Here is a 25,583-nt window from a genome sequence, read left to right on the forward strand (position 1 = left end):
ACACAAAAATCAAATCCATTTGCCTTAAGATATTTTATCCATGTATCCATACGTATTTTAGTGAAATTATTATCACTATGTTTGAAACTTGTCAGTTACGTATTAACAATGATCGACAGTTGGAAGTCTACTGAAAGCCAGTTTTCTGAACCCATTCTATTCCAAAATCACTGGTACATCTGTGCACCTGAACGAAAATCCTTAAATATTCAAGAATACCTACACCATTCCCCCACAAGATTTTCTCTGGCAAAGGTGTTCAGTCATTTTTTTTTAGCTTTGTCAGAACTTGTATGTATCCCAAGAAGGAGGATAGTGACCCGTTTGCTAATCAGTATTTTATGGGAACATCCCAACCCCTGCAATATTATCCTGAATACCCACTGACTAGCCATATTCCTGGCCATGTTATCACTTATCCCCAAACAGCATTGGCAAAAATATTACACATTATTGCAAGCATTGCTCACAAGAATGAAGTACTTATTCAGATCTTTTTTGAAGCTACTTCAAACTTTTCAAAATCACTATGTAAGTACATAGTGCAAATAAAGATGATATTTGTATCCCCACATTCCTTCAGTGCCTCTTAACACATTTAATAGCTTAGGTTGCAATTTTGCAAAATGATTACTACTAGACTACCGTATCGGAGTGTTGTGCATGTTGCCTAGTCACTAATTGAAGGAGCTACTCTAATTGAAAAATATTGCAATGAAATTGAAATAGTTTCAACTGCCTCTACATTCGTTACGCATGGAACTCATTTACTGATTGTAAAATCGGTATTCATTGACCGAATGATGCAAAAATATTGCATCATATTGCAAAATCATCTCAATATTTTCGTTGAACTGTGCTTTTTTAGGACTGTGAGAGCATCATCAGATTTTGAACTAGTAGCATTGTAACAATTTTGCACACTGCCTTCAGCGTCTATCTGTGCACTGATGCAACTTAATCAATCGGAACATATAAAGCAATATTATGGCAATATTGCCTAGTGTTATTTCTGCTACCCTTAGCAATACTGTGACAATACTGCCGCAATATTGCTTCTCTAGAAGTCATGACGCATGAAGGCCAGACTACCGGGTTTTTTTCTTGTTTTCGATCGAAATATTTGTAGTTAAAGTAACTAATTCATTGACTCGAGGTAAGTAGGTATCATGCCATTTCAAAAGCGAAATCCACAACGTGATGCGCGATCACGCATTTGCCGGCTTTTGAATGACAGTGTCACTTCTATCCGAAGATTGGAGAAAGCCGAAGCCGTTGCGAAGAAAAGCAATAAATTGCTTTCGCTAAGAACGCGATTATTGTCTCGGAGGGGTTCCTACTTCAGCCGTGATACATCCCGATGCCCAAGGTCAAATCTGTGAAAAGCTATTATTGAGCGGCGCCGGCGTATTGACGCCGAATTTCTTGCATTGCTCGCAATCTCGCATTGTTACCGATTCTTCCCTTGATTTCTTTCGTGTTTCGATCAGCCCTCTACGAAAACTTCGCTAATCATTTGGATGTCAAAAACACCCATCACCAACGTAGATCTGCAAAGGTTCTCGTACGTCGCGTCGGTTTTTATGTGTGCGGCATTTTGAACCGGCCGCTTCGTGCCGCAGCATTTTATTTCTGCTCAAATGTGCTAGCCTTTGGGACTAAAATCATGGGCTCCGGGAGCAGAGAAGTTGAAGATTTGTGCCGTGTTTGTGCGAAAGATAAATCCAACATTCAGTTGTTCAGTGAGAGCGGCATGAAACACAAGCTTATCAACAAGATCAAAAAATATTTATCAATCGTGGTAAGTTAAACCTATTATCTCTTATCAGTAGCGCACATAACCTCCAAAGCGCTATCGGTTATCGCTATCAGTACGAATTGTTCGGCAAGCTCATTATTCTCGTTTACGATGAAGATCTGTATTTCGCCCTTTTATTTGCGCCTATGTAGAATACTGATTGAATATTCAACTATCTTTCAACCCCGGACTCATGTCATGTGATAATTTTTGATCTCCCATGTAAGTGAGTAATCCCCTACTGAACTCATGGTTTTTTAACATCTCTTGTCTTTTTTCGACCCAACTCATGGATGACAGCAAAAAACTTTTAATTTCCGGCTTGAGTAGTACCTATCTCGGATTATCATCACTTTACATCCATCAGAACTAGCATCCACATCGACGGAGGCTTCTCTATGATAACGATTTCTGAGTAACATTTTGTCTTTGATAGAGTTAGTTAAGAAGACCAGGCAGAAGATGTGTACGTGAGCAACCACTGCGCATCCACGACTAAAATCAAATATGTACTTATACCTAATTACAAAAAGTAGAAGGTCTAAAAACACAGTTTTATTGCAGGAAGGAAGAATAAATTAGGCACATGGTTTCATGAGACACAACTGTCACATTGTTACTTGTGGATTATATCGTAATCAAATTGAAAGGAACAAAAGTTGACAGTATCTAAAAGTTAACAAAATTAGAAGTACAGAGAAACAGAGATGTCACTCATCTAATGATGATCAGTTAAAATATATATTAGCCTCTATTGGCTGTGTATATTATTCATTAACAGATCGGCACCTTCCATCCAAAGTATGACAAGCGCCGTGAAACATTTCATAATTTCCGCCACCATTTTATTTTTTACAGACAAATTGTTGGTTAAATCTGTTTTAAACTTTCACCGAATTTTATCGGCAGCACCAAACTACTAAATTCAGTGAAATTTTCGGACAGCTTTGTTGAACAATTTCTCTGTAAAAAAAGTAAAATATCAGCGGAAATTTTTAAATGTCGCATGGCGCTTGGGATACTTTGGCCAGAAGGTGATGAGATGATCAATGATAGCTCACTGATCAATCATTTAGCTAATTCATCAGTCTGCCTTCACCAACAGTTTGATCAATATCAGTGCTTTCCTGATGCGTTGAATTAGAAGCCTAAAGTTTTTAGTTGATTTGTTTCATGACAAGATACAGCAGCACCTTATACTCGGCAATAAGCAAAAACAAAAGTTGAGCTATTAGCCAACTCTACAAATGTATGCAATGATTGTGATTCAGGCCATGCTGTAATAAAAGAACAATTTGCAAGAGGATGTTAATATATTTACAATTTCACCTCAACATGGTGGACACGCAAACATTTCGACCAACGCTTTGGTCTTCATCAGTGCAAAGGAAAGTACAAAGATGCAAATGCAATCATTGCATATATTTGTAAAGTCGGCTAAAAGCTCAACTTTTGTTTTTGCATTATGAGTAGCCGAAAACTGAAAAATCTCGGCAATAAGTATGAACAAGTAAAAGAAAGCAATTGGATACTTCACCTTTTTCGTGCTGCGATGATAGTGCAAAGAGGGATTTCATTTCTTCTGTAAGCTCTGTTTTGTAAATTTTTCAGTTTACTATATCATCCTCATGTAGCACCAATACCTATTAGACGAAAGTTCTCTGTTGATTCGCTTACATCTCTATGTCCACAGGTTTTGGCAAATGATAAACTGCCCTTAGGTATTTGTTATGGATGTGCAAAAAAACTAGATAGCATCCACCGTTTTGTAAGAAATGCCCAGGAAGCTCAAAATAATCTCAAGGATCTCATGAAATACGAGAAGTATCATGCTCAACCAGACACCTCAGGAAGTTTGCTTCACTCCATCTTGACAAGAGTATGTATTGTTCACTCTTCCAGTCTTGATTTTGCTTTTATACCATTGACGTATAATACAATCTAGACCGCGCATTACGAAATTCAAGCGAGACGATAGGCAACCTAACAACACACAGCAAGTGTACCGGCGAGACAATGGTGGAATTTAGAGTCCCTTTATACCCAGAGTTAAGACAACTCACTTTTGGTTCGGCTGAAAGTGGCCTAAAAAAAAATCCAATTCTGATTGGTTCTCGCTCATGGAGGCCGAAACGAGTGCACCAAGATGGCGGTACCTTGAATGTGAACAAGAATAATGAAAATATCACCTAATTGTGGTTTATCAAGAGTAAATTGTCATTTCCATCGGTCCAAAATGAAAAGAGAATAAGAAATTATTCACAAACCAATCTCATTTTCTTTTCAATTGATCAATTTGTTGATGTTGTTTTTGTGTGACAGACATCGCAGGATTCCTGATCCTTATCCCTCAATATCGTTCGTTTGGGTGCACTCGTTTCGGCCTCCATGGCCAGCCAAGGCCGGCTGTCAGTCAGCTGATAATCGAGTTGTCTTAACTCTGGGTATAAAGGGACTCTAGTGGAATTCGTGGAAATGCCAGTCTTGCCAGTGCCGTTGCCTGATACGGGTACACTTAGCTCGTATATCCGGCGGTATCAACTAGGCTGAAGGCGCGTCTTTACCCCCCTAGGTGTCTTACCTTCCCCGCCTAAAGTCGGGCCCAATGCGCGGTCTAGATTATATTATACGTCAATGTTTTATACCCTCTGAAACTGCTTGGCCTTTTGTTCAATACTGTGTGAGATAACAAAGAATCTACTCATTAATTTTTTCAAGAGTCCAAGCTCCAACTGATAGTCTTTTGATGTCACCATGAAAGGAAAGCCAAAGCACATTAATGTTTGGAGCGATTTTGCTTAAAAAATTAGAGTAAGTAAGTAAAATTAGATTATTCAATCAGTTATAAACTGAGCAATACTTATTGTCGGTTGGAATTTTTTAGCCAACAGGCGTTAAAAATCAGCATAAAGCTGAAAATCTCGATACAGTGAATATTGAAATACCTACTGAAAATCTGAATGTAAATAGTCGTTACTAAGTAGTGTTGCACCAAACAGCGTATCTCTTCGAGGGAAAATTGGGCTCATATGAGCTTTTTCTCCCTGTATTAAGATTTTCAGCTTTATGCTGATTTTTAGCGTATGTCGGCTAAAAAATTCCAACTTACTGTCTTATGATCTGGTGTCTACCGCAATCAGTTTGTACAATACTTATTCTTGCAGAATCTTTTCAATAGATTAAGGTTTTTCTCAGGCTTTTCTTTCCCACCAATCAATTTCAAAAGTTAATTAATTAATATTGATTTGTCCGCAGGGAAATACTCCAGAAGAAAGGAATGGAATGAAATCGGAAAACATGGATGAGGAAGAGGAGGAAGAAGAGGAAGAGCAGCTAGAAGAGGAAGAGCAGCTAGAAGTTACAAAAATGGAAGTAGACATAGATCCGATGCTATTTCTTGTTCCGGATGAAGACTCCCAATCTGATGATAAAGCAGATCTAAAAGAAACGTAAGTGTAACCTACTCATACGCAGCTTTCTCCAAAAGATTGAAAGAAATACTTTTGGGTTTGGCTAGCCACTGATGACATTATTATACTGATGTTACTAACCTCGGTTACTATTTTAAAAAAAAGTGGAGGCTGACCGTCTCGAAAATCTTATTATTAAGTAATTTTCTCCAAAAAATGCTCAGTAAATTAATTCGCAGCTCAAGAAAGCTTTTTTCAGCTGCCCATTCTGTTTTTAAACCGGATAATTCTGTTACATATCTGAAAACACATTCTAGAGCTAGCATGTTTGTTTCTGTCCATCAAATGAACTGAACAGTCATGTCATTATCATTGCGCTTCTCCAGAATCTGGGTACAAATTAGACGTATTTTTATTTCAAAATCAGAAAATATTTTATTGGCAAGGCACCTCTCCGACACATTTCCCTCTAAAGCAAAGTGAGGACTGAGTTGCGCACCTTGAATAATTATTTCACGCACGGACTGAAAACATTAATTTATTGATCGGAGAAATTAAAAGTGGAAATCTCACAACTGCTGTTTATAAAGTAATTACATCTTAGAGTAGTGGCAAAGAATGAATCAGAGATATCACTGATTGCTCCTATGATTAATAGGTTAAAAGCAAAGGCTTCCAGAGCAGTCCTAGAACACTGTTCTATGATTGGTGAAACTTCCGGAAAATTACTTTATTTTATTTTTCTTGTCTCATGTCGTAGCTTCATGTTTCATTTTAAAACTAATGGTTTCAGTTCATCTCATTTAAACAATAATGTGAACGAGATGTATGAGAAACAGGAGCGCGTCAAGCCATATCGATGTTCAATATGCCCTCGAGGTTTCAATACAGAGATTGGTTTGCAGAATCATTTGTGGAGCCATTTACCAACAGCCAACAGAGTCCTCACCAAAACAAAATTTCAAAGTTTGTAAGTATCCATAAGTACCTTGGTATGTTTAGCAAATGGTTACAACCAGGCACCAACATATAAACCTCAAATGAATTGAAAAAGTAAAGTGAGGGTAACACATTTTTATGAGAAACTACTAAATTGGAAGCAAGACTAGGAAGCTATCATATAAATCAGAAATGGGTCAATGCTATTCTCACAATTTTTTACGATATAATAGAAAGAATGTCTACTGCTTCATCTACACAGGCAAACTGATTAGAAACTAGTTTAGCGAAGCAGAAAGTTAAGTCACTCTGTGACTGTATGCCAGTTAGCCTTGAATTTGTTTGAGCAGAGGAACAGAATTTTGTGTGTGCAGGAGAAGCAACTAGGGCTTAAACAATCAGAAATTTTTTGCCCTGTTAACTTGTTGTCTTCCATGCAGATTGTTTTAACTGGGGTGCGGTTGCTTGCGTTGCGAGGCTCCTGTAAGGCCGGTGGTAATCTGAACATATAACCTGGCGGTTCACAAGCTGCATGGGCCCAGCAAAGGAATGCTTTACTGAACTTTTTTGTTCATTTTTTAAGGGGAATAAAACGCTGTGGCGTGGAGAAAATATGTACCAAAATACTTTGGTAGGCACCATGTTAAAGGCCCAGGGATTTCATGAAACAAATGGAATTCATCATAAACATTAGAGCAAAGATTTTTTAATCAAATCAATGGAGGACCTAACATTCAATTTCAAAATTGACAACAGATATGGTACCTCTTCTTTTTTGCATGCAGGTAATTTTTTTTGGAAAAAGTCGAAAGAATTTTTGTCTACAGTAGTCAAAAACCTGGAAAATTCAGGAATTTCTTTCACCTAAATTCTGTAGATACTCTGTGAAGTAGTTTAATAAAATTATATAGGAACTCAAAAGGTGTATAGAGTTATTATTTGTAACCATTCAAAAGAAAAGGCATTTTAATATACTTGAGGGAGAAATTCTCTTCAAATTGAGCAAGAAGTCTAAATGTAAGTTTTCAACAAATACTCGCTTTAATATCTGTAAGAATGCTGCACAAGCAGTTGAGACCATTTTATTTTTGTTTTTTTCTTTCCTTTCTGTAATGTAATAGCTCGTTCTTCACCAGTTATGTTCCTATCCTTGCTTATGACTAAATTACTCTTTGTTTCTTTTAACTTTAGGAAAGACAAAGGCTGTGTTTACTCATCAAATGGAGTTTTGCGCACAGCCTCAGTGGCAGAACCGGTAATAAACAATAGTGGACCATTAACTTGTCCTGTTTGTGGGAAGCTGATCTCTACTAAAGGCAACCTGAAGGTTCATCTAGAAACACATCGGCCCAAAGGGAGATATGACTGTGATATTTGTGGTAGAATGTAAGTGTCAATCTGTTACCTCATTGTAAAAATCTTCTATTTTTAAAGATTTCTGGAGAAAGGAATTTTCTCTTTCGTTAGAATCACATAATTACTTTTTGGGTTTAACTGACAATAAACTTTAACTTACCATCAAACTGAATATTTTGGAAAATTACAGGAGAGCCAAGAAATTTGACATCGATTTTAATTTTAATGATAACCAAATGCTTCCTATTTTTGTCCCCATTTTATTCTACGACTCCGGGAATTCCACAAGGACGGATGGCAACAACAACAACGACAACGACGACGAAGATAACAGCGGAATCGATTGTGTGCCCATATCCAAACAAGAAGGATTCAGGGCTTTTGAAACGTTGAAGGCATTCCTGTGTCAGGAGTCAAAAGTGGACTCCGCCGTTTTGAGTCAAATAACAGAGATTGAAAAATATTTAATGACGACGACTGTCGTTGCCCGCCAAAAACAGTCAAAACTTGACACCTTTGTTCGAAGATTGTGATTTTACTGTGCTGTACATTAAGTGTAATACAGCTAATTTGTTTCGTTTGTAAATATCGTGTTTTACAATTTTCTTCCTGCAAATTTTCTGCAAAATATCCTCATAGTTTAAGAGGGAGGGGGGTGTACACGAAACTGGAAAAACCCAAACATTTCAAGAAAACATTGTGGCCTAAAATCGGGTTTTTCACGGTTTAAGATGTAACGAATTCTTTTGCCGGTCCCCAGAAATTCGTTATATCGAAGTATTACTGTAGTGTGTTGCCGAAAACTTTTTCGTAGTTCAAGTTTATCAACACTTCGTATCAAGATGGGAAATCCCACCTCCTGCAAACGGTTAAAAAATGATCCTCACTTCTGTTGAAAGCTTTTCTCCATCAACCTACTGAATTTTTGTTATGTCTTGTTTCAGTTTTAAAACACCATCAAATCTCAGTCGACACAAGGAATACCATGAATATGTGCAGTTTCCTTGCAAAGTCTGTGGTCGTGTTTATCCAACAAACAGTACTTTAAGGGCACATAGTATCACGCATAGTAATCTAAGGCCGCATAAATGTCCTCTTTGTGATAAAACATTCAAACGAAATCAGGATTTGAAAGTAAGTCCTTCCTCAAAAAATCTCAATCAGGTATCAGTTGTATGGAGTATATCCTTAACATCAACTAGAGTCGAAGTAAGAGTATTTAAAAATTTCGCAAAGATGATGACTAGTCTTATCTCTTTGATTGCATATTAAGACAAGGTGCATTTTCCATTTTTGTGCTAAGTCCAGTGGAAAATCAAGTTTAAAACGGAAAATATGAAATGTAGTTTTTTCATATTCCTATAAAAAAATACATTGATGAACCAGCCAAAAATAACTTGATAAACTGAGTAATTTTGAAATTCACCCAAGTTTTCCAATGCTATCAAATGACCCATGCTCTCTAAATACATCCTCCAGTAGAGGCATAGAGACCCTGCAAGCGAAACCGTTCAAGTGGAAGAGTAATTTTTGCTGTGGCTGTGAAACTAATCCACCTCTTTTATTGATTTCAAGTATTGTGAAACACCTTTTCTTTGAATTCTTGACTCCCCCCCCCCCCCCCCCCCTCCAGCACAAACCTTGACCCTATTGTGAATCGCACAGTACAACAGCAGGCAAATAATGTATCAATCCTCATCCCCACCATTTCCATAGAATTTCTTACATGTCCGTAACAACACAGTTGCGCCCGAAATGTCCTAAACTTTTACCCCAAAAAATGATGCAATTTTTTTAAACTTTAGATCTAAGTTTAGAGTTGAATTTCAACACACTCCTCCCTTTATTTACTCCATGTGTTGCTTGAACGCTGCTCTTGTTATCTTTGCTATCAGCCTATTTTATAACTTAATTATTTCTGTTCTGTAATTTTTAGTTTCACATCAACCAACACACTGGAGCGCGCCCTTATCAGTGCCCATACTGTCCCAAGGCCTTCGCCAGCTCCGGAAACTGTTTTTCGCACCGCAAGCGAATGCATTCCGAGGAAGTTGAAAGGGATCGTGAGTTAGCTGGAGGTGAATCTGAGTGAAGTACATAGTCGCTCACCATTTTGTGCTTTTGCATTGTCTCATTATGATAATTAAACGTACCATGATTTACAGAAACTCTTTGGCTGTATTTACACCATTTTCTTCGTTGAAGAGCTGAATCTTTTGTTATACTTTCGAACCTTCTCTCAATCGTCAATGGTGAAGAGTTGTTTGCCATTTTAATGATCTAGACTGTGCTGTACAAACATACCAAGTCCAAAGTAGCAAAAGTAAACCAGTTCTTAGGAATGTCCATGACTTTATCATTGTTTGTTATCACTTTATACTTTTCTGACCATAAGGTTCCTTAAGCTATTTTTTTATGTCATTTCAAGTCTTATTTCATCTACTCAACAATTTAATTTTTCTATTAGTATTATATTCTGTATTAAAATGAGCTTTCCATAATATGACTGATAGCGATATTTCCGTCAAGTCAAGGGAAGGATCGAAGATATTGTTTTATCAAGGTACCTGTATGACCGGAAAAATAGGGAAAATCAAGTGAAAGAATTTGACCCAAAACTCAGGGATTTCTGCAAGAAACTGAAATTTTTACCCTCAGTCTAATTTTTCCCAATCACATACATTCTTACAACCGGAATGACTATTTCAGAAAAATACAACTTTAAAAATAAGAAATCTGAGAGCTCAGAGATTAATTTTGAAGGTGTAAACCATCAAAAATTGCCACTTTTTTATTCAGGTTAGTAGATTTATCGATCAAGAAAATCTGGTCATTTCTTTCATCTCAGTCTGAAAAACCCAGAAACGTCTTGAAATTTTTCTCTTGGAAGCCTATAAGTACCCTGACTTAAAATAACTTGGTAAAATATCAACTCCTTTGGCATTAGTCTAGTAATGGTCATGATAGAGTAACCTCAATCTCTCTTAATGGTATTATTGTACTGACAAGGGGAGCTTCCCAAGTGTAACCGGAATTTCGAGTTGAAATTTCGCATGAAGATAATAGAGATGATTTTAGGGATGCCGTATTTTTTCGTTTTTTCGAATGGGGTCGGGAAAGCCCTCAAAAATAGGGCTAAAGATGCGGAAAAAACGCGTGCGCTAGCGACACAAGGTAAACATAGGTGATAGAGGCACTGGATCCTTATCAGTACCGCGTGGCCAAACGGTAGCGCGCTCGCCTCGCAGGCGGGAGGTCTTGGGATCGGACCCTGATTACAGCTCATATTTTATTTTACTTTATGCTTGTTTCTTTTTCACTTACTTTATTTTGCACCATTCGCTCCGCAAACCGACGAGTCAGATGATTCGACTGATACTCCGGAAATTCAGCTTGGCAACGAAATTTGGTGGGTTTTAGAGTGTTTTGTTTATTCAATTATATATTACGTTTCAATCCAAGAGAAATTTCGAGTTTTTATCAGCATATGTAAAAAATCTTCAGTCACTACGTGTTCTACTTCGTAAGTCGGTTTGCGGAGCGAATGGTGCAAAATAAAGTAAGTGAAAAAGAAACAAGCATAAAGTAAAATAAAATACGAGCTGTAATCTGGATCCGATCCCAAGACCTCCCGCCTGCGAGGCGAGCGCGCTACCGTTTGGCCACGCGGTACTGATAAGGATTAAGAGCCTCTATCACCTATGTTTACCTTGTGCCGCTAGCGCACGCGTTTTTTCCGCATCTTTAGCCCTTTTTTTGAGGGCTTTCCCGACCCCATTCGAAAAAACGAAAAAATACGGCATCCCTAAAATCATCTCTAGTATCTTCATGCGAAATTTCAACTCGAAATTCCGGTTACACTTGGGAAGCTCCCCTTGTGAGTAGTAATAAAATGTTTTTAAGAAAAAAACTGGTGTCAAAATAGTCAAAATTGTATAGATTCTAAGTCAAGATTCTACTTATTATTTTAATTTTAGGAATGATCTCCATGATTTACAATTTAATTGTATCTCAGTCACCAGTATGTTATGAAGTAATTGTAATATTCCTGATAACTAGTCAAGTTTTATCTTTCAACAGCTATGTCATATTTTCGTTTTTATTAAAATAAATTTTTGACAGATCACTACTTTGTTGATGCAATGTTTTTTCGTCATGAAAGTAATTTCTTCACTAAATAGTTTCATTAGTGGAAGTTAATGTTTTTTTTCTTGAATATATATATACCTTTATTTATTCTGACTCAATAATTGTTCTCGGTTTGTTTTCTATCTCTCACTTGCTCTATCTTTCAAACGCTCAATATTTTTGTCTATATCAGGCGCTTGCAGAGAACTGCTAGTCCTTGCCGTCTTCGTTCTTCAACAAGAAAAGAAAAGAAAAATCTAAAACAAATATCCTAGATTCCCATACATAGTTTAAAGTTTTTATTTTTCAGAAAAATGTTATACTTGCGTGTATATTGTGTGACCTATTCTAAGAAGCAGTAACTATTATTTTATTTGCTTTTTTGTCTGCTTAATAGAAAGTGTAAAGTTTTATTTTGTGGTTATTCCCTGTTTGTTTTGTCGTTTCATTGTGATTGCTCCGCCACTTTGATGCTTCACTATCAAAGAGATCCATAATTTCTAAACCATTTATGTACGTGTCTGTATATCTAGTATGTATTTTTATATCCACAAGCTTATCCATAGATAAGAACACATACGTGTAGTGCTTTATTTTTTTAAATGTTGAAGGGTAACATATGATATAGGGTGTTCACTCTATTTTACAATTTTTTCTAAATTTAATTGGAGCTGAGAGTTAGTTTTGAGCATGAAACAATGGGGACCCATACTGCTGAAGCTCAATATTTGTCTAATTTTCATGGAACTTGTTTAATCACCAATTTCTCAAAGACACCTACTGATGAAATATCTCTTAATCCGGTTCTAATCATGATTTATCATGCTAAAAATCAAAAGTAGGTAACTTCTCCAATTTTTGCAGAGAGTTTTTTTTTTTAACCGCATTAAAGGACCAGATGACCCATCTCTAACTATAGGTTGTGAACATAAGATGGTGGGTAAGCCACAAATGAATGCGGTGACACTAGAAAAAAAACTTACCTACCTGACAGTTCTGCAAATTTATTTTCACATCTTCTCATGATACAAGAATGCATATTGTTCTCAGTTTGTTTAGTTCAGCATCATCTTCGTTTGACTCTCTAAATATATTCTCCAAGAATTTCCAAGGGAAGTATATGTAAATTTCCATCTGTCACAAATGGAGTAGAAGCTGAGGTTCTAAAGCATCTCCATGGAGATTAATGTTTACGTAGTTTCAACACCAAGATGTTGTTTTAAGAATACTGACTTCAACAGAGAGTGAAAGTTAAAGTTAAGAGTGGAAATTATTGTAATACTAAGTGAAGGGAAAAGGAATTTTTAAAATTTATAGAAAGCATCGGAGATACAGGCAAGGATCTAAAAAAATCTCCAATCAATAGGAGCTCAAAATTGTAATATTATTTTACTCCGTAGATTTTTTCCTCTAAAAGGATTTAATTCTGGAGTTTGAACTGTCATCTTCTAAAATTCGATGCAGGATTCCTATGATTGTCCATATATAATTCACCTGTAATAGAAAATTCCATTATATCCCAGGCTGTTACTTTTAGGCACCTTTGAAATACCTATAACTTGTAATGTTGAGACTGAACTTTGTAGGTGGTTTGTAAAACCTTAATATCAAAATAAAACTTCCTTTTACAGTACCTAATTACTTTTTATTTATTTTTGTTAGTATCCATTCTTTTTGCCCTACAGTTATTTTTTTGTTTTTATTAAAAATTTAAATAGTTCCAATGGTCAGAATTGCACTAATAGAACGGTCTTTGAATCAACATGTCCACCAGATTATCATTGCATAGTTTCGATTGCCCATTCCTGAAAAGAGAATCGGAGATGAGATGAGGCTATATTTTTCGTGTGAAATCAATCGAAAAAGACATCACATGATCTCTAATGCTGTGGACTTTGATACAACAGACAGTTCACAGAGCATAATGTAATGACTGGAGGATGCAACTTACAAGAATATCGACTCCTTCAAGTGATTCCTCAAGAAACTAAAAATGTTCTTACCTATCTAATTTTATTGATGATCATAAATCACACTTTTTTTCCCATAAATTATAGAAGTCTCATTGGAGATGAAATCGTACCTTTTAAGTAAATAACTCACGATCAACTCCCCTCCCCCCTAACTCTTTTGCGACATAGATACCTGTCCTTTAACATGTGGCGTTCCACTCTTCTGAACCCCACTCCTCCTGCTGGAGAACTCCACCCTGAGATACTCCTTCATGGACTGTAGGGCAAAAACAAATCACTGTTGTCTTAACAAATAAGTAAAAGAAATTCTTAAATATGATGATGAGGGGTAACTGACAATTTCCTTTTTTTCCAATCACTTTCTTTGTTATTCCTACAAAAAGGACACAACAGACATGCATGTACACACAATTTAAAACTAAAGATAGCTTCAAACTCTGATATAATCATTATTTCTACTAATGATGAAAAGAAGAAACCATTGAACAAATTTTTACCGAAAAAATACAGATTATGCAGAAAATACAAATTGTAATGCGTGATAAACACATTAGGAACCACTTCAACTTTAATTGAAAAATTAGTAGTGATCTGATGAAGAATTTGGATAAAACAAAGCAATTTCAGCCATTCACGCCCACACTCTCTCTGCTTATTGTTGGGCCTTGCATGAGATTTACAATTTACCTACCTGAAAACTGTTACAACCTGAGCAGAAACAGCGCGAAGAGCTGCGAAAATTATAATATTCTAGAAGCAGGAAAATCCAGCCGTCAGTTTTTTATTTTTTCCTCGAATTTGAACGGGAAGAAAAAGGCGAGGTCAAATTCTGCGGACTTCGGGAGACGGGCCCGTCATTTTAAATTTTCCCGGGTAACCTTGAAAACTCCCCTTCGCGCGTGCGCAGAGAGAAAGAGAGCGCTAGTAGTGAGTGGTGGTAAGGAGAAACTCGAAAGCACGAAAGCTCTGTGTTTTGTCCATTATCAGCGATTTTGTAATCAAGCAAGACGGAGCAAGCGAAAGTTTCACCCTACTTATCGGTCAGTGAACAACAAAATTCCGTGTTGATATTGTGTCTCCCGAACGTGCTCTCTCTATGAACTCATTGTTACTCTAAAAATTATGTGAGATTTTCAGGTGCGCGGAACCAATTTTGTGGTGTTCCGTATCTTTTTTCTCTCCTCGTAAAATCGTGCTTTTTTCGAAAAAAGAAAAACTGAAGGACGAAGTGTAGGTTATGTATCTCACGTGATTTTATAGATTACCTTTTAAATTCTGTAGTTTCTCAAAATCTCTCTCTAAAGTGATGTGTGAAATCTCTTTTCGTGCTGAGGATTTTAATAGATTTCTGTGACTCAGTGTTATGCCTCCCAATTTCTGGTGCTAACTGTTTACCTGCCCTCATCTGGTTTAATCACCTTATCAGCAAGTCTCCTCTCTCAAATTTTGTGTCGCACACAACTAATTCTTATAGTCACTTGTGCTTCTGACCTAATTTAAAATAATAAGTTTTCATCAATGAGCAACATGGAAAACGCAGTAGAACCTCAGAAGCGAAGCAGGAAAACCCACAACGGCATCGTTCAGCCACTATTAACTGGTACGTAAAATCCATTGCGCTCGAGCAGTAATCTCAATTCTGCATTTTGTTTTATTGTTTCATTTCTTTGCTTCATCCGTTATTAAGAAGAAGGGTTAGGAGGCTGGTGATGTTTGTTGCATCATTTCGATTGTTTATACTGCGGAGAAACAGGTGTGGATTGTATGAAGGATGGCATTAATCTATATTCAAAAGATTGTTTCTTTAATTCAAATTTTCATGATTTTGTCTGTGATGTTCATAGTTAGAGGTATTCAGTGTAAAGGATTGTGTATTATGAAATTGATGATGTAATTTCATGAAGGTTGGGCTCAGATGCCCTAGACTGCCTTAGTGACAAAGAAATTTGTTTATTAGTAAGCAGACATTTCCTTCAAACTCGCCAAATTGTGCAGCCTGGAATCTGTTCAACACCTTAGTTTCCCCATTCTCGGGTGAAGAAATTCTCTCTTGGTCACTTTATCCCAAGTTTCATTTCAAAGAGATTCTGTGGATAGGAATTAAAAATTCCTGATGGAAAAGTTGGTAGTGACTCCGAAGACTCTGAATCTTTACCTCTGTTGCCCATTTCCAAGCATGCCCAATATGTTGTAAGTTTATTTTTTCTCTATGTTAGCAAATCAACTCTAGCTAGTACTGTGGTAGCACAAATATTGCACTTTGATGTTGACAAACTAAATTCTTCCAAATCTTACTCCCGCTTTTGGTGGTAAACACTTCTACGTTCCCAGGATATCCCCAAAAGTTTCGTTTGCAGCTTCAAGAAAATTAGTTGAAATTACTCTTTTTGAATTGAATTACTTTTGTAGGAGGAAGTAAGAAAATATTGAATTTTCTGAGAAAGAAACCGGACAATGTTGCAAAGCGTTTATTTAATGTGATGTGTTATTGCGTCAGCTTTCAACAAAATTTTCTACAAATCCATTTATAATTTTTTCCCTCCATAGTTTACTCCGGAAGTCAGGCCACAGGCTCGATTTTATCTTAGCACTATCAAACTGCTCTGACCCCACTGTCATCCGTTTAGCATTAGTCTTCGGTTTCAGATGATTTCTTCTCTTCTCAGTTGAATGAACTGCAAATTGTCGGAAAGTTCGAAACTACTCAAAATTTCAGCAAACGTGATTTTCCTCATTTTCTGGACAAATTCAGAAATTTGTGGAATTTTTATAATTTTTCAAAAACCAAGCGAGATTTCCAAGTTAGCAACTTCCTATCTTTTTGCGGCCACCTTTACCTCTCTGAAAAGATCCTTGATTAAATATAGCACCATTAAAAAAAAGCACCAGGGCCGGATTAAAAGGGTGGCCACATGGGCATTGGCCCATGGCGGCGAATTTTGCAATTTTTTTAAATGCAGATATGAAAAAAATCGGATTAGGAAAAAAAATTACCAACGAGCAAAGGTGACAAAATTTATTTTTCGTGATAGTATAGTAATTGCTAATTTTGTTGTCTTGTGGTGATACAAGAGACTGCACCTTTAATTAGTCAAGTTAAGCGAGAAACCAAACACGATTTGGCCTGCAGAGAGGCATGATGACCACGAGGACTTGAGATGTAAAGGAGAAGCCCTCGGAGCGGCGGTCGGCATGTAACACATATAAGCGCCTACAAGACTGCATGAATACTTCACGCATTGCGTCTAACACAATGCGGTCAGCACGAAACGCATAGCGCCTACAAGACTGCTCGAATACTTCACGCATTGCGTCAAACACAGTGCGGTCAACGCGGCGCGGCGGCGGACATTAAAATTACTAAACCACATATTTGTTTGTTCTTTCATAATTTTTTCGTTCATTTCTTATAAATGGAAGGCCTTGTCCACACAGAGATAGGTTTACGGAATTTAACTTTCGCGCAAAGTTCCGTGAAATTTTGCTGGTACTGTTGATGGGGCTTTCGTAAAAAATGTATCCAACACGAGTAAACGTGTCTTATGCACCCCTCCCCCTCCGACACGTTCACTTGATGGTTTTTATTGATGTTTCAAAACTAATGAGATGGGGGCGGCAAAATACAGGCGGCCCATGGGCGGCATGTAGGTAAATCCGGCCCTGCTTAGCACGGCATTACTTTCGTAAACCCCTGACCTGCCGTGTTGAGGAAAAACGCCGTATGAACATCCGAGAGTTGCCAAATCTCTCCAGATAAAGCGCTCAATTTCAAGGAAAGTAATGAATATTTTTCCTTGACACTTTCAGGACCTTCAGGTGAAATTGCGAACATACTGACTCCAACTTAATATTCCAATGCAAACTGCCTGAGAGGAGCTGAACACTCTCCCCACTCAGTTTCGTACTGGTACGCATTAGAGTTCAAACAATTTAATTTTGACTCTAATTTTAATGTTTGGAATTTCTTGGCTTTGTTTTCCCCGCGGAATGGTGTGGACCCAGCACCATTTCTCCAACTTGTTACTGCGAACAAAGTTCTCCAAAAAAATTAGAGGACAAATATTTATAAGTTTACGAGGAATTTCGTGTTTTATCAAATGAATTGATGAAACGATTTTTTAGGAGTTTAAAACACTACACAAGAGTAAAATTTAAGATTCTAAAAAATTTAAAAAACTTTTAAGACAATTTTTGAACCACTCACTTGCATAAAATCTTCTTTTCACGGAAGCGGACGCGTTTCGGAGGTTACCTGCCCTCCATCATCGGCGCGACTGGTCAATTCCAATCAGCTGATTTCGGTCCCGGATTATTTCCCGTCCCTCCATCGTTGTCACATCTCGAGTGTATTGTTGTAAACAGTCTGTTATTTACTCCCGTTAGATCCGTATTAAAAATATTGTTCTTATTTTGGTACATGTAAATACTTTCCCATATGTCTAGTTTATTTTTCTCAGTGACTTTTCTTAGCAGTTTCGGTTCAAACGATATTTCGTGTCCTTCTTCCCAGTAGTGTAGAGCTACTGCTGATTTCTCTGTTTGTCTATTTCTAACACATCTTTTATGTTCTTGGGCTCTTACTTTCAGTGAACGGCTGGTCTGTCCTATGTAGAATTTATTGCATTCTGTACAGTTAATTTGGTAAATACCTTTCTCCTCGTTGTCAGGTCTTCTGTTTTCAATCTTCCTGCTAAATTGTTGGGCAACATTGAACCTATTGGTGAAGCTTAGTTTTATGTTGAACTTCTCAAAAATCCTACGAAAAGCTGGGGCATATTTCGGATGGTATGAGAATTTCTTAAACCTCATCTCGGCTTTCTCTATATTTAGCTTTGATGTTTCCTTATTTAGGGTTCTCTGCTTCACTTTTTCATTCAATTTCTTGATTTCTCCTTTGTTAAAACTATTCTTTTCTGCTATCTCTAAAATTTTCTCTATTTCTATTTTGTAATCAGTTTCGTTCAAAGGAATGCTGTTTGTTCTGTGTAGCATGAAGTTGAAAGCTGCGAGTTTGTGTGGTCTGTGGTTGAACGCTCTGTTGTTGATATATGTTTCCGTGCTCGTAGGTTTCCGATATATTCCGAATTTGAGATTATCTTTGTCCCTATGTACGATTAGGTCTAAAAAGGGAAGTTTTTGTTCTTCTTCTACTTCAAGTGTGAATTGAATTTTCTCGTGGTATGAGTTAAGAATTGTAAGGGCTTCGTTAATATGGTGTTTTTTTAGTATCTCTAAGACATCATCTACGAACCGAGACCAATGTTGGAAAATTTTCGGGTATTCTTTAATAGCTCTGCATTCAAATTCACTCATGACCAGCTCAGCTGTCAACGAGGAGATCGGGTTGCCCATCATTAGGCCGTCTAATTGTTCGTAAAGTTCATTATTGAAGTAAAATGCGTTTTGAGTTAGTCCATTATCACGGTGTTGTTCCCCTTATCTGATTTGGTGATATACAAGCCTTTCTTCTTCAGGTTACTAATCACTCGCCTCCTGTCGTTATGAACTTTTTTCTCTTTTTCTGACTGTTTGCCTATGCTCTCTAGGATGGGTATACATTTCTGGTGTATTAAGAACTTTTCATTTTCATTAAGACCTCTAGTTGCGTTGTCAATGTCAGCTATATATTCAGTTATTTCTGTGGGGTAGCTGTAACAACTTTTTAGTCCTTGTCCTAAAATTTCTAATTCTTTCCCTGTTAATTTTTGACGTGAAAGGTTAATGACGTTGTCTGGAGCTGGTTGTTTACATTTCGGGCGATATATCTTATTACATAAAACCGCTAGCTTCTTTTTTAATGTATTCTTCTTGTTGTGCTTTTCTTTACTTAATCGGGTGTATAAATGCCTTTCAAAAGAACCCCAGAGTTTTCCCAATTTTATATCAAATAGTTTTAAGAAATTGACGAGCAATAAAGAATTTCTACAGAAGAAATTATTGCAAAAAACAATCAGTGACAAATACAGAGAACGAAGTATTCTTGAAAATCGGGCCTACAGCATGCATTTAAGATTGGGAACCCACTTTGGACCAGAACTCTGGGGTTCTTTTGAAAGGCATTTATACACCCGATTAAGTAAAGAAAAGCACAACAAGAAGAATACATTAAAAAAGAAGCTAGCGGTTTTATGTAATAAGATATATCGCCCGAAATGTAAACAACCAGCTCCAGACAACGTCATTAACCTTTCACGTCAAAAATTAACAGGGAAAGAATTAGAAATTTTAGGACAAGGACTAAAAAGTTGTTACAGCTACCCCACAGAAATAACTGAATATATAGCTGACATTGACAACGCAACTAGAGGTCTTAATGAAAATGAAAAGTTCTTAATACACCAGAAATGTATACCCATCCTAGAGAGCATAGGCAAACAGTCAGAAAAAGAGAAAAAAGTTCATAACGACAGGAGGCGAGTGATTAGTAACCTGAAGAAGAAAGGCTTGTATATCACCAAATCAGATAAGGGGAACAACACCGTGATAATGGAGAAGACTGATTACATACAACGCTGCAACTTACTACTAGAAAATGGTAATTTTAAGAAAGTAAAGAAGAATCCGCTGAGCGCTTATAAGAAGGAACTCAAGTATAACCTGGACAGAGTAAGTGTAATCCCTGAAACTGAGAAGAAATGGTTAACCAACACAACAGCTGAGCTACCTTATTTATATGCTTACCCGAAAATCCATAAACCGGGAAAAGAGATGAGACCAATTGTAAATTGTAGAGAAGCCACCACATACAAATTGGCAAAATGGTTAATCAAGAGATTCAAGTTGTTTGAAATTTTTGAATCGAAGAGTGTAAGGAATTCGATTGAGTTAGTAGAAAAACTTAAGAATATAAAACTGGAAATAGATGACAGGATTGTTTCCTTTGACGTAAAATCTTTATACCCTAGCATACCGGTAAACTTGGCACTAGACACCTTAAGAAATTGGCTACACAAAAATGGAATAAGCTCGATGAAAATTAAAGAATATGCGGGACTAGTAAATTTATGTCTAACTCAAAACGCATTTTACTTCAATAATGAACTTTACGAACAATTAGACGGCCTAATGATGGGCAACCCGATCTCCTCGTTGACAGCTGAGCTGGTCATGAGTGAATTTGAATGCAGAGCTATTAAAGAATACCCGAAAATTTTCCAACATTGGTCTCGGTTCGTAGATGATGTCTTAGAGATACTAAAAAAACACCATATTAACGAAGCCCTTACAATTCTTAACTCATACCACGAGAAAATTCAATTCACACTTGAAGTAGAAGAAGAACAAAAACTTCCCTTTTTAGACCTAATCGTACATAGGGACAAAGATAATCTCAAATTCGGAATATATCGGAAACCTACGAGCACGGAAACATATATCAACAACAGAGCGTTCAACCACAGACCACACAAACTCGCAGCTTTCAACTTCATGCTACACAGAACAAACAGCATTCCTTTGAACGAAACTGATTACAAAATAGAAATAGAGAAAATTTTAGAGATAGCAGAAAAGAATAGTTTTAACAAAGGAGAAATCAAGAAATTGAATGAAAAAGTGAAGCAGAGAACCCTAAATAAGGAAACATCAAAGCTAAATATAGAGAAAGCCGAGATGAGGTTTAAGAAATTCTCATACCATCCGAAATATGCCCCAGCTTTTCGTAGGATTTTTGAGAAGTTCAACATAAAACTAAGCTTCACCAATAGGTTCAATGTTGCCCAACAATTTAGCAGGAAGATTGAAAACAGAAGACCTGACAACGAGGAGAAAGGTATTTACCAAATTAACTGTACAGAATGCAATAAATTCTACATAGGACAGACCAGCCGTTCACTGAAAGTAAGAGCCCAAGAACATAAAAGATGTGTTAGAAATAGACAAACAGAGAAATCAGCAGTAGCTCTACACTACTGGGAAGAAGGACACGAAATATCGTTTGAACCGAAACTGCTAAGAAAAGTCACTGAGAAAAATAAACTAGACATATGGGAAAGTATTTACATGTACCAAAATAAGAACAATATTTTTAATACGGATCTAACGGGAGTAAATAACAGACTGTTTACAACAATACACTCGAGATGTGACAACGATGGAGGGACGGGAAATAATCCGGGACCGAAATCAGCTGATTGGAATTGACCAGTCGCGCCGATGATGGAGGGCAGGTAACCTCCGAAACGCGTCCGCTTCCGTGAAAAGAAGATTTTATGCAAGTGAGTGGTTCAAAAATTGTCTTAAAAGTTTTTTAAATTTTTTAGAATCTTAAATTTATCAAATGAAATTTGGCAACACCTCATGGCTCATACGGCGTTTCTTCTCAGCACGGCAGTGTTTGAGGGCAGAGATGGAAAATTTCATGAAATTTATTCGAGTGAAATTTCATGAAATTTATGGAAACTTTTGGGGATATCTTTAGGAGGCTAAGAAATGCCTAGAAACAGTGATACTAAATTTTGAAATTTTTCTCCCCAAGCCTAAAAAATTCGCGCGTTGCAAATTTTTCGTTTAGTTTAGAGGTTAGGTTGGGGTTTTTCTCTCTAAACTCCCCTTTTTGCCCCCTCTTTGTGTGTGGCACCTTCAGTAGAGTAGCGTAATACCGCAGCATCAACAGAAAGACGACCTGCAACGCTTTCAGACCTCCAAAGGTTTAATCAATATTTCTTAAAAAAAAGTTATAAATTTCAACCTTTGTGAAATTTATTCGAGCCTTATGAAATTTCATTTTCCATCTCTGACGGCAGTGTTTGAGGGTGGCTCGAATTCGGAGTGCGTGTGCGCTTCCCGCCTTGGAGGCGCAACTCCTCTCGTAACGAGGCAACTATGCCAGCAAGTCGGTGCGATTGATCAGGTCGTCATGAATGGGGGGCCAGTAGGTCGTTTGCGTAATTTTTTTCATCAGTCTGTTTACTCCTCGCGTTTCTCATCACGACTCGCGAGATGCTCACGGGGCGACAGATGTCTGCCAAGACGACGAGCTTTTACTCGCGAAATGTAGCGGGGATTTTCGCGTCGCCGCCAACTGTTTACACTCGGAGCTTTGTTCGAAACTTTCACTTCCTCCATCTTCCCGTGGAGAACGTTTTGGTCTTTTCGAGACAGAAAAACGCCATGCACTGAAAAAAAATCTCTGCGTATTTACTAAGAAAATGGTAAAATTACCAAGAATTCAGGGTTCTATTTGATCCCAGTTTTTTCTTAGTAAAATTACCATTTATGGAATTGGGAATTTTACCGAGAAATCTCGGTAAAATTATTGAACTTTCTCGGTAATTTTACTGGACCTTGGTAAAAACGCCAATATTTGTTATTGACTGTGGTAGAATTACCGAGATAAAATGGCAAAGTTACCGAGAATTGATTACCAATAAAAGTGGTATTCTTACTCGGAAAAAACAGTAAAAATGCCGGTTATTAGGTAAGCTTACAAGTCTGTCTTGATAAAATTACCAATAATTGGTAAAAAAAATGAGATGGTAAAGGTACCAACGGACCTTGGTAAATACGCCGAGAATTTTTTTTCAGTGTGAGAATTAGTCCCAGTAAGCTATTTGAATTTGGGGGAGGGAAGGATATTTCCTTGTCGACGAGGAGTCAATCGATCTCACGAAGAAAATACATTGAAGGCAAGGAGAAAGAATGTCATGTGCTCTCCCTGAGAGAATACATTTTTTGATAGCACAAAAATTCACCCAAGTCCAGTGATCATTCCTAGGGCACAGGAAAAAGTCTCGATTTCCTGGAAAAAATCACACTGACTATAGCAGGTCTGCAGGCCTCCCGACAAAAGAGGTGTGTGAAAAAACGGTCAAAAATGCCTCAAGGCATTTTCGAATTTTGATCACTTGGGGTGATACAGTAGCTTCCCAGACGCCCAAAACCGGTCGCCGTTTTGCTTAGAAGCGCCGGGTTGCGACGTTGCCATTTTTTAAAGTGGAAACCTTTAAAAATTCATATCTCCGCCGCATCTCAACCGATTTCAATGAACTTTTTTTTAAAACGTTCCTCTTAAATAGAGCTTTCTAGTGGTGTATAGCTTTCTGGGGTTTACTTGGCTTTAAGTGGCACTAACGCGGTTTTAGCACTTCTTGATAGACACAAAAATGTAGTTTTTATTTTACCACGATCGTGGAATCGACGGAATCTAAACAAAAACCAGTCTAAATGAAAGTTCAGATTCTCACCTTTCTAACGAGCACAAGATCATCCCGGAAAAACGTTTAGTTTCCGAGATATGACCGCTCAAAGTTGGTCACATGCGCTTTTGCGCAATGTGAATGCGCCTTATTATCACTAAGTCATTCGCGAACTGGGGGTCCCTTATGTTCAATTTACGTTGAAATAATTACACAGAGCAGTAAGGTGTACAACACGAGCCGTATTTTCACCTTCGGCTGCTGATGTGCGACGTTGCCATTTTTTTAAGTGAAAACTCTTAAAAATGCATAACTCCGCTGCATTTCAACCGATTTCAATGAACTTTTTTTTTAAAATGTTCCTCTTAAATAGAGCTCTCTAACGGTATTTAGGTCTCTGGATTTTATTGACTTCAGGGCGGCACTTAGGTCGTTTATATGGTTTTTTGCAGAGATTTTTCATATAAATAATTGAGTTGCTATTTTTTTTTCTTTTTTTTTTCGGAAGGGGGTCTGTATTTCCCCCGATTTTTTTTAACATTCAAACTAGATCGGAAGATCACCATCGCTTAAAGAATAATGCAAAAATCTTGGTAAATTAACAACACCAACTTCCCTTGTACAATGAGAGCGTCGCTTTCATTGTACAAGGGAACGTTTTTCCGGGATGATCTTGTGCTCGTTAGAAAGGTGAGAATCTGAACTTTCATTTAGACTGGTTTTTGTTTAGATTCCGTCGATTCCACGATCGTGGTAAAATAAAAACTACATTTTTGTGTCTATCAAGAAGTGCTAAAACCGCGTTAGTGCCACTTAAAGCCAAGTAAACCCCAGAAAGCTATACACCACTAGAAAGCTCTATTTAAGAGGAACGTTTTAAAAAAAAGTTCATTGAAATCGGTTGAGATGCGGCGGAGATATGAATTTTTAAAGGTTTCCACTTTAAAAAATGGCAACGTCGCAACCCGGCGCTTCTAAGCAAAACGGCGACCGGTTTTGGGCGTCTGGGAAGCTACTGTATCACCCCAAGTGATCAAAATTCGAAAATGCCTTGAGGCATTTTTGACCGTTTTTTCACACACCTCTTTCCGCCTCGCCTCACGGTCAAAAGTCCAATTCCAAGACAAAACGCCCGACTTTGCGGCCAAATGTCCGATTTACCACACTTTTTAAAATGTTGAGGAAAAGAGAGGAAGATGAAAGAAAAAAGTCAAGGATTTTGAAATTGCCGCACGACTCTGAATTTGCTTAACATTTGCTGCAATTCGTGGATCGCGAAATCCAGAATTTTTTCACCCCTGGATAAACACCAAGAAAAATCCTGTTCAATATTCCAATAGAAAATTCGGCAGTATCCGCACCGGTAAAAAAGTAGCTTGGATCTGGAGTCCAGACTCTTAAAAACATTGACAAGAAAAAATACTCTTGATTCAATCGGATTTTTCCTTGAATCGAAGAGCCAAGACTCTAGATTTAAGCGGATTTCCATTTGAATCAAGAGTATTTTTTCTTGTCAATGTTTTTAAGAGTCTGGACTCTGGATCCAAGCTACTTTTTTTTTTACCAGTGTGGTTGCTGCAGTATGGGGAATACGCTTTGCGCCGGGAAAGCTGTTATTTCCGGCAAGTAAAATATCAGACGTGACAATGAGAGTTCCTTTCTTGTATTGAAATTCCTGTAGTTGTCACAACCGAAAAAAATGTCATCTCAAATATAATATGAAAGTGACTTCTCCTAGCCTTCCAAAAATTAATCACAAGAAAGAGCAGATTACAAGATCCTGGAGGATTCTTTCGCGATTTTTATCGAATTTGTTTCTTTCTCTTCGAAGGGGAAATATTTT

The 25,583-nt window shown here is 37.3% G+C and overlaps 2 protein-coding genes across 5 annotated transcripts in view; both read left to right on the forward strand.

The window, feature by feature from the left end:
- Window positions 1-1,393: 1,393 nt before the first annotated feature.
- LOC109036516 (uncharacterized) lies at window positions 1,394-13,269 on the forward strand. 3 transcript variants are annotated; one of them, XM_019050790.2, is made up of 7 exons: window positions 1,394-1,801; window positions 3,492-3,677; window positions 5,054-5,247; window positions 6,002-6,178; window positions 7,339-7,533; window positions 8,448-8,637; window positions 9,440-13,269. In XM_019050790.2, exons 1-7 carry the CDS (start codon window positions 1,667-1,669, stop codon window positions 9,593-9,595), a joined length of 1,233 nt encoding a protein of 410 aa, XP_018906335.1. In that variant the 5' UTR covers window positions 1,394-1,666; the 3' UTR covers window positions 9,596-13,269. The 3 variants fall into 3 exon arrangements, with proteins under 3 accessions (XP_018906335.1, XP_018906337.1, XP_018906336.1); XM_019050792.2 differs by lacking the exon at window positions 1,394-1,801 and adding an exon at window positions 1,839-2,024; XM_019050791.2 differs by lacking the exon at window positions 1,394-1,801 and adding an exon at window positions 1,839-2,020.
- Window positions 13,270-14,584: 1,315 nt separating this feature from the next.
- The window catches only part of Naprt (nicotinate phosphoribosyltransferase), a 75,527-nt gene continuing 64,528 nt past the window's right edge, over window positions 14,585-25,583 (forward strand). Inside the window, exon 1 of one of the 2 annotated variants that reach the window (XM_019050679.2) lies at window positions 14,585-15,204. In XM_019050679.2, the coding sequence (XP_018906224.2) occupies window positions 15,123-15,204 (82 nt within the window). In that variant the 5' untranslated portion in view covers window positions 14,585-15,122. The remainder of the gene's footprint in view (window positions 15,205-25,583) is intronic. The other variant, XM_019050680.2, reaches the window with a different exon arrangement.

This window comes from Bemisia tabaci, chromosome 6, assembly GCF_918797505.1.
Source record: "Bemisia tabaci chromosome 6, PGI_BMITA_v3".
Classification (NCBI taxonomy): domain Eukaryota; kingdom Metazoa; phylum Arthropoda; class Insecta; order Hemiptera; family Aleyrodidae; genus Bemisia; species Bemisia tabaci.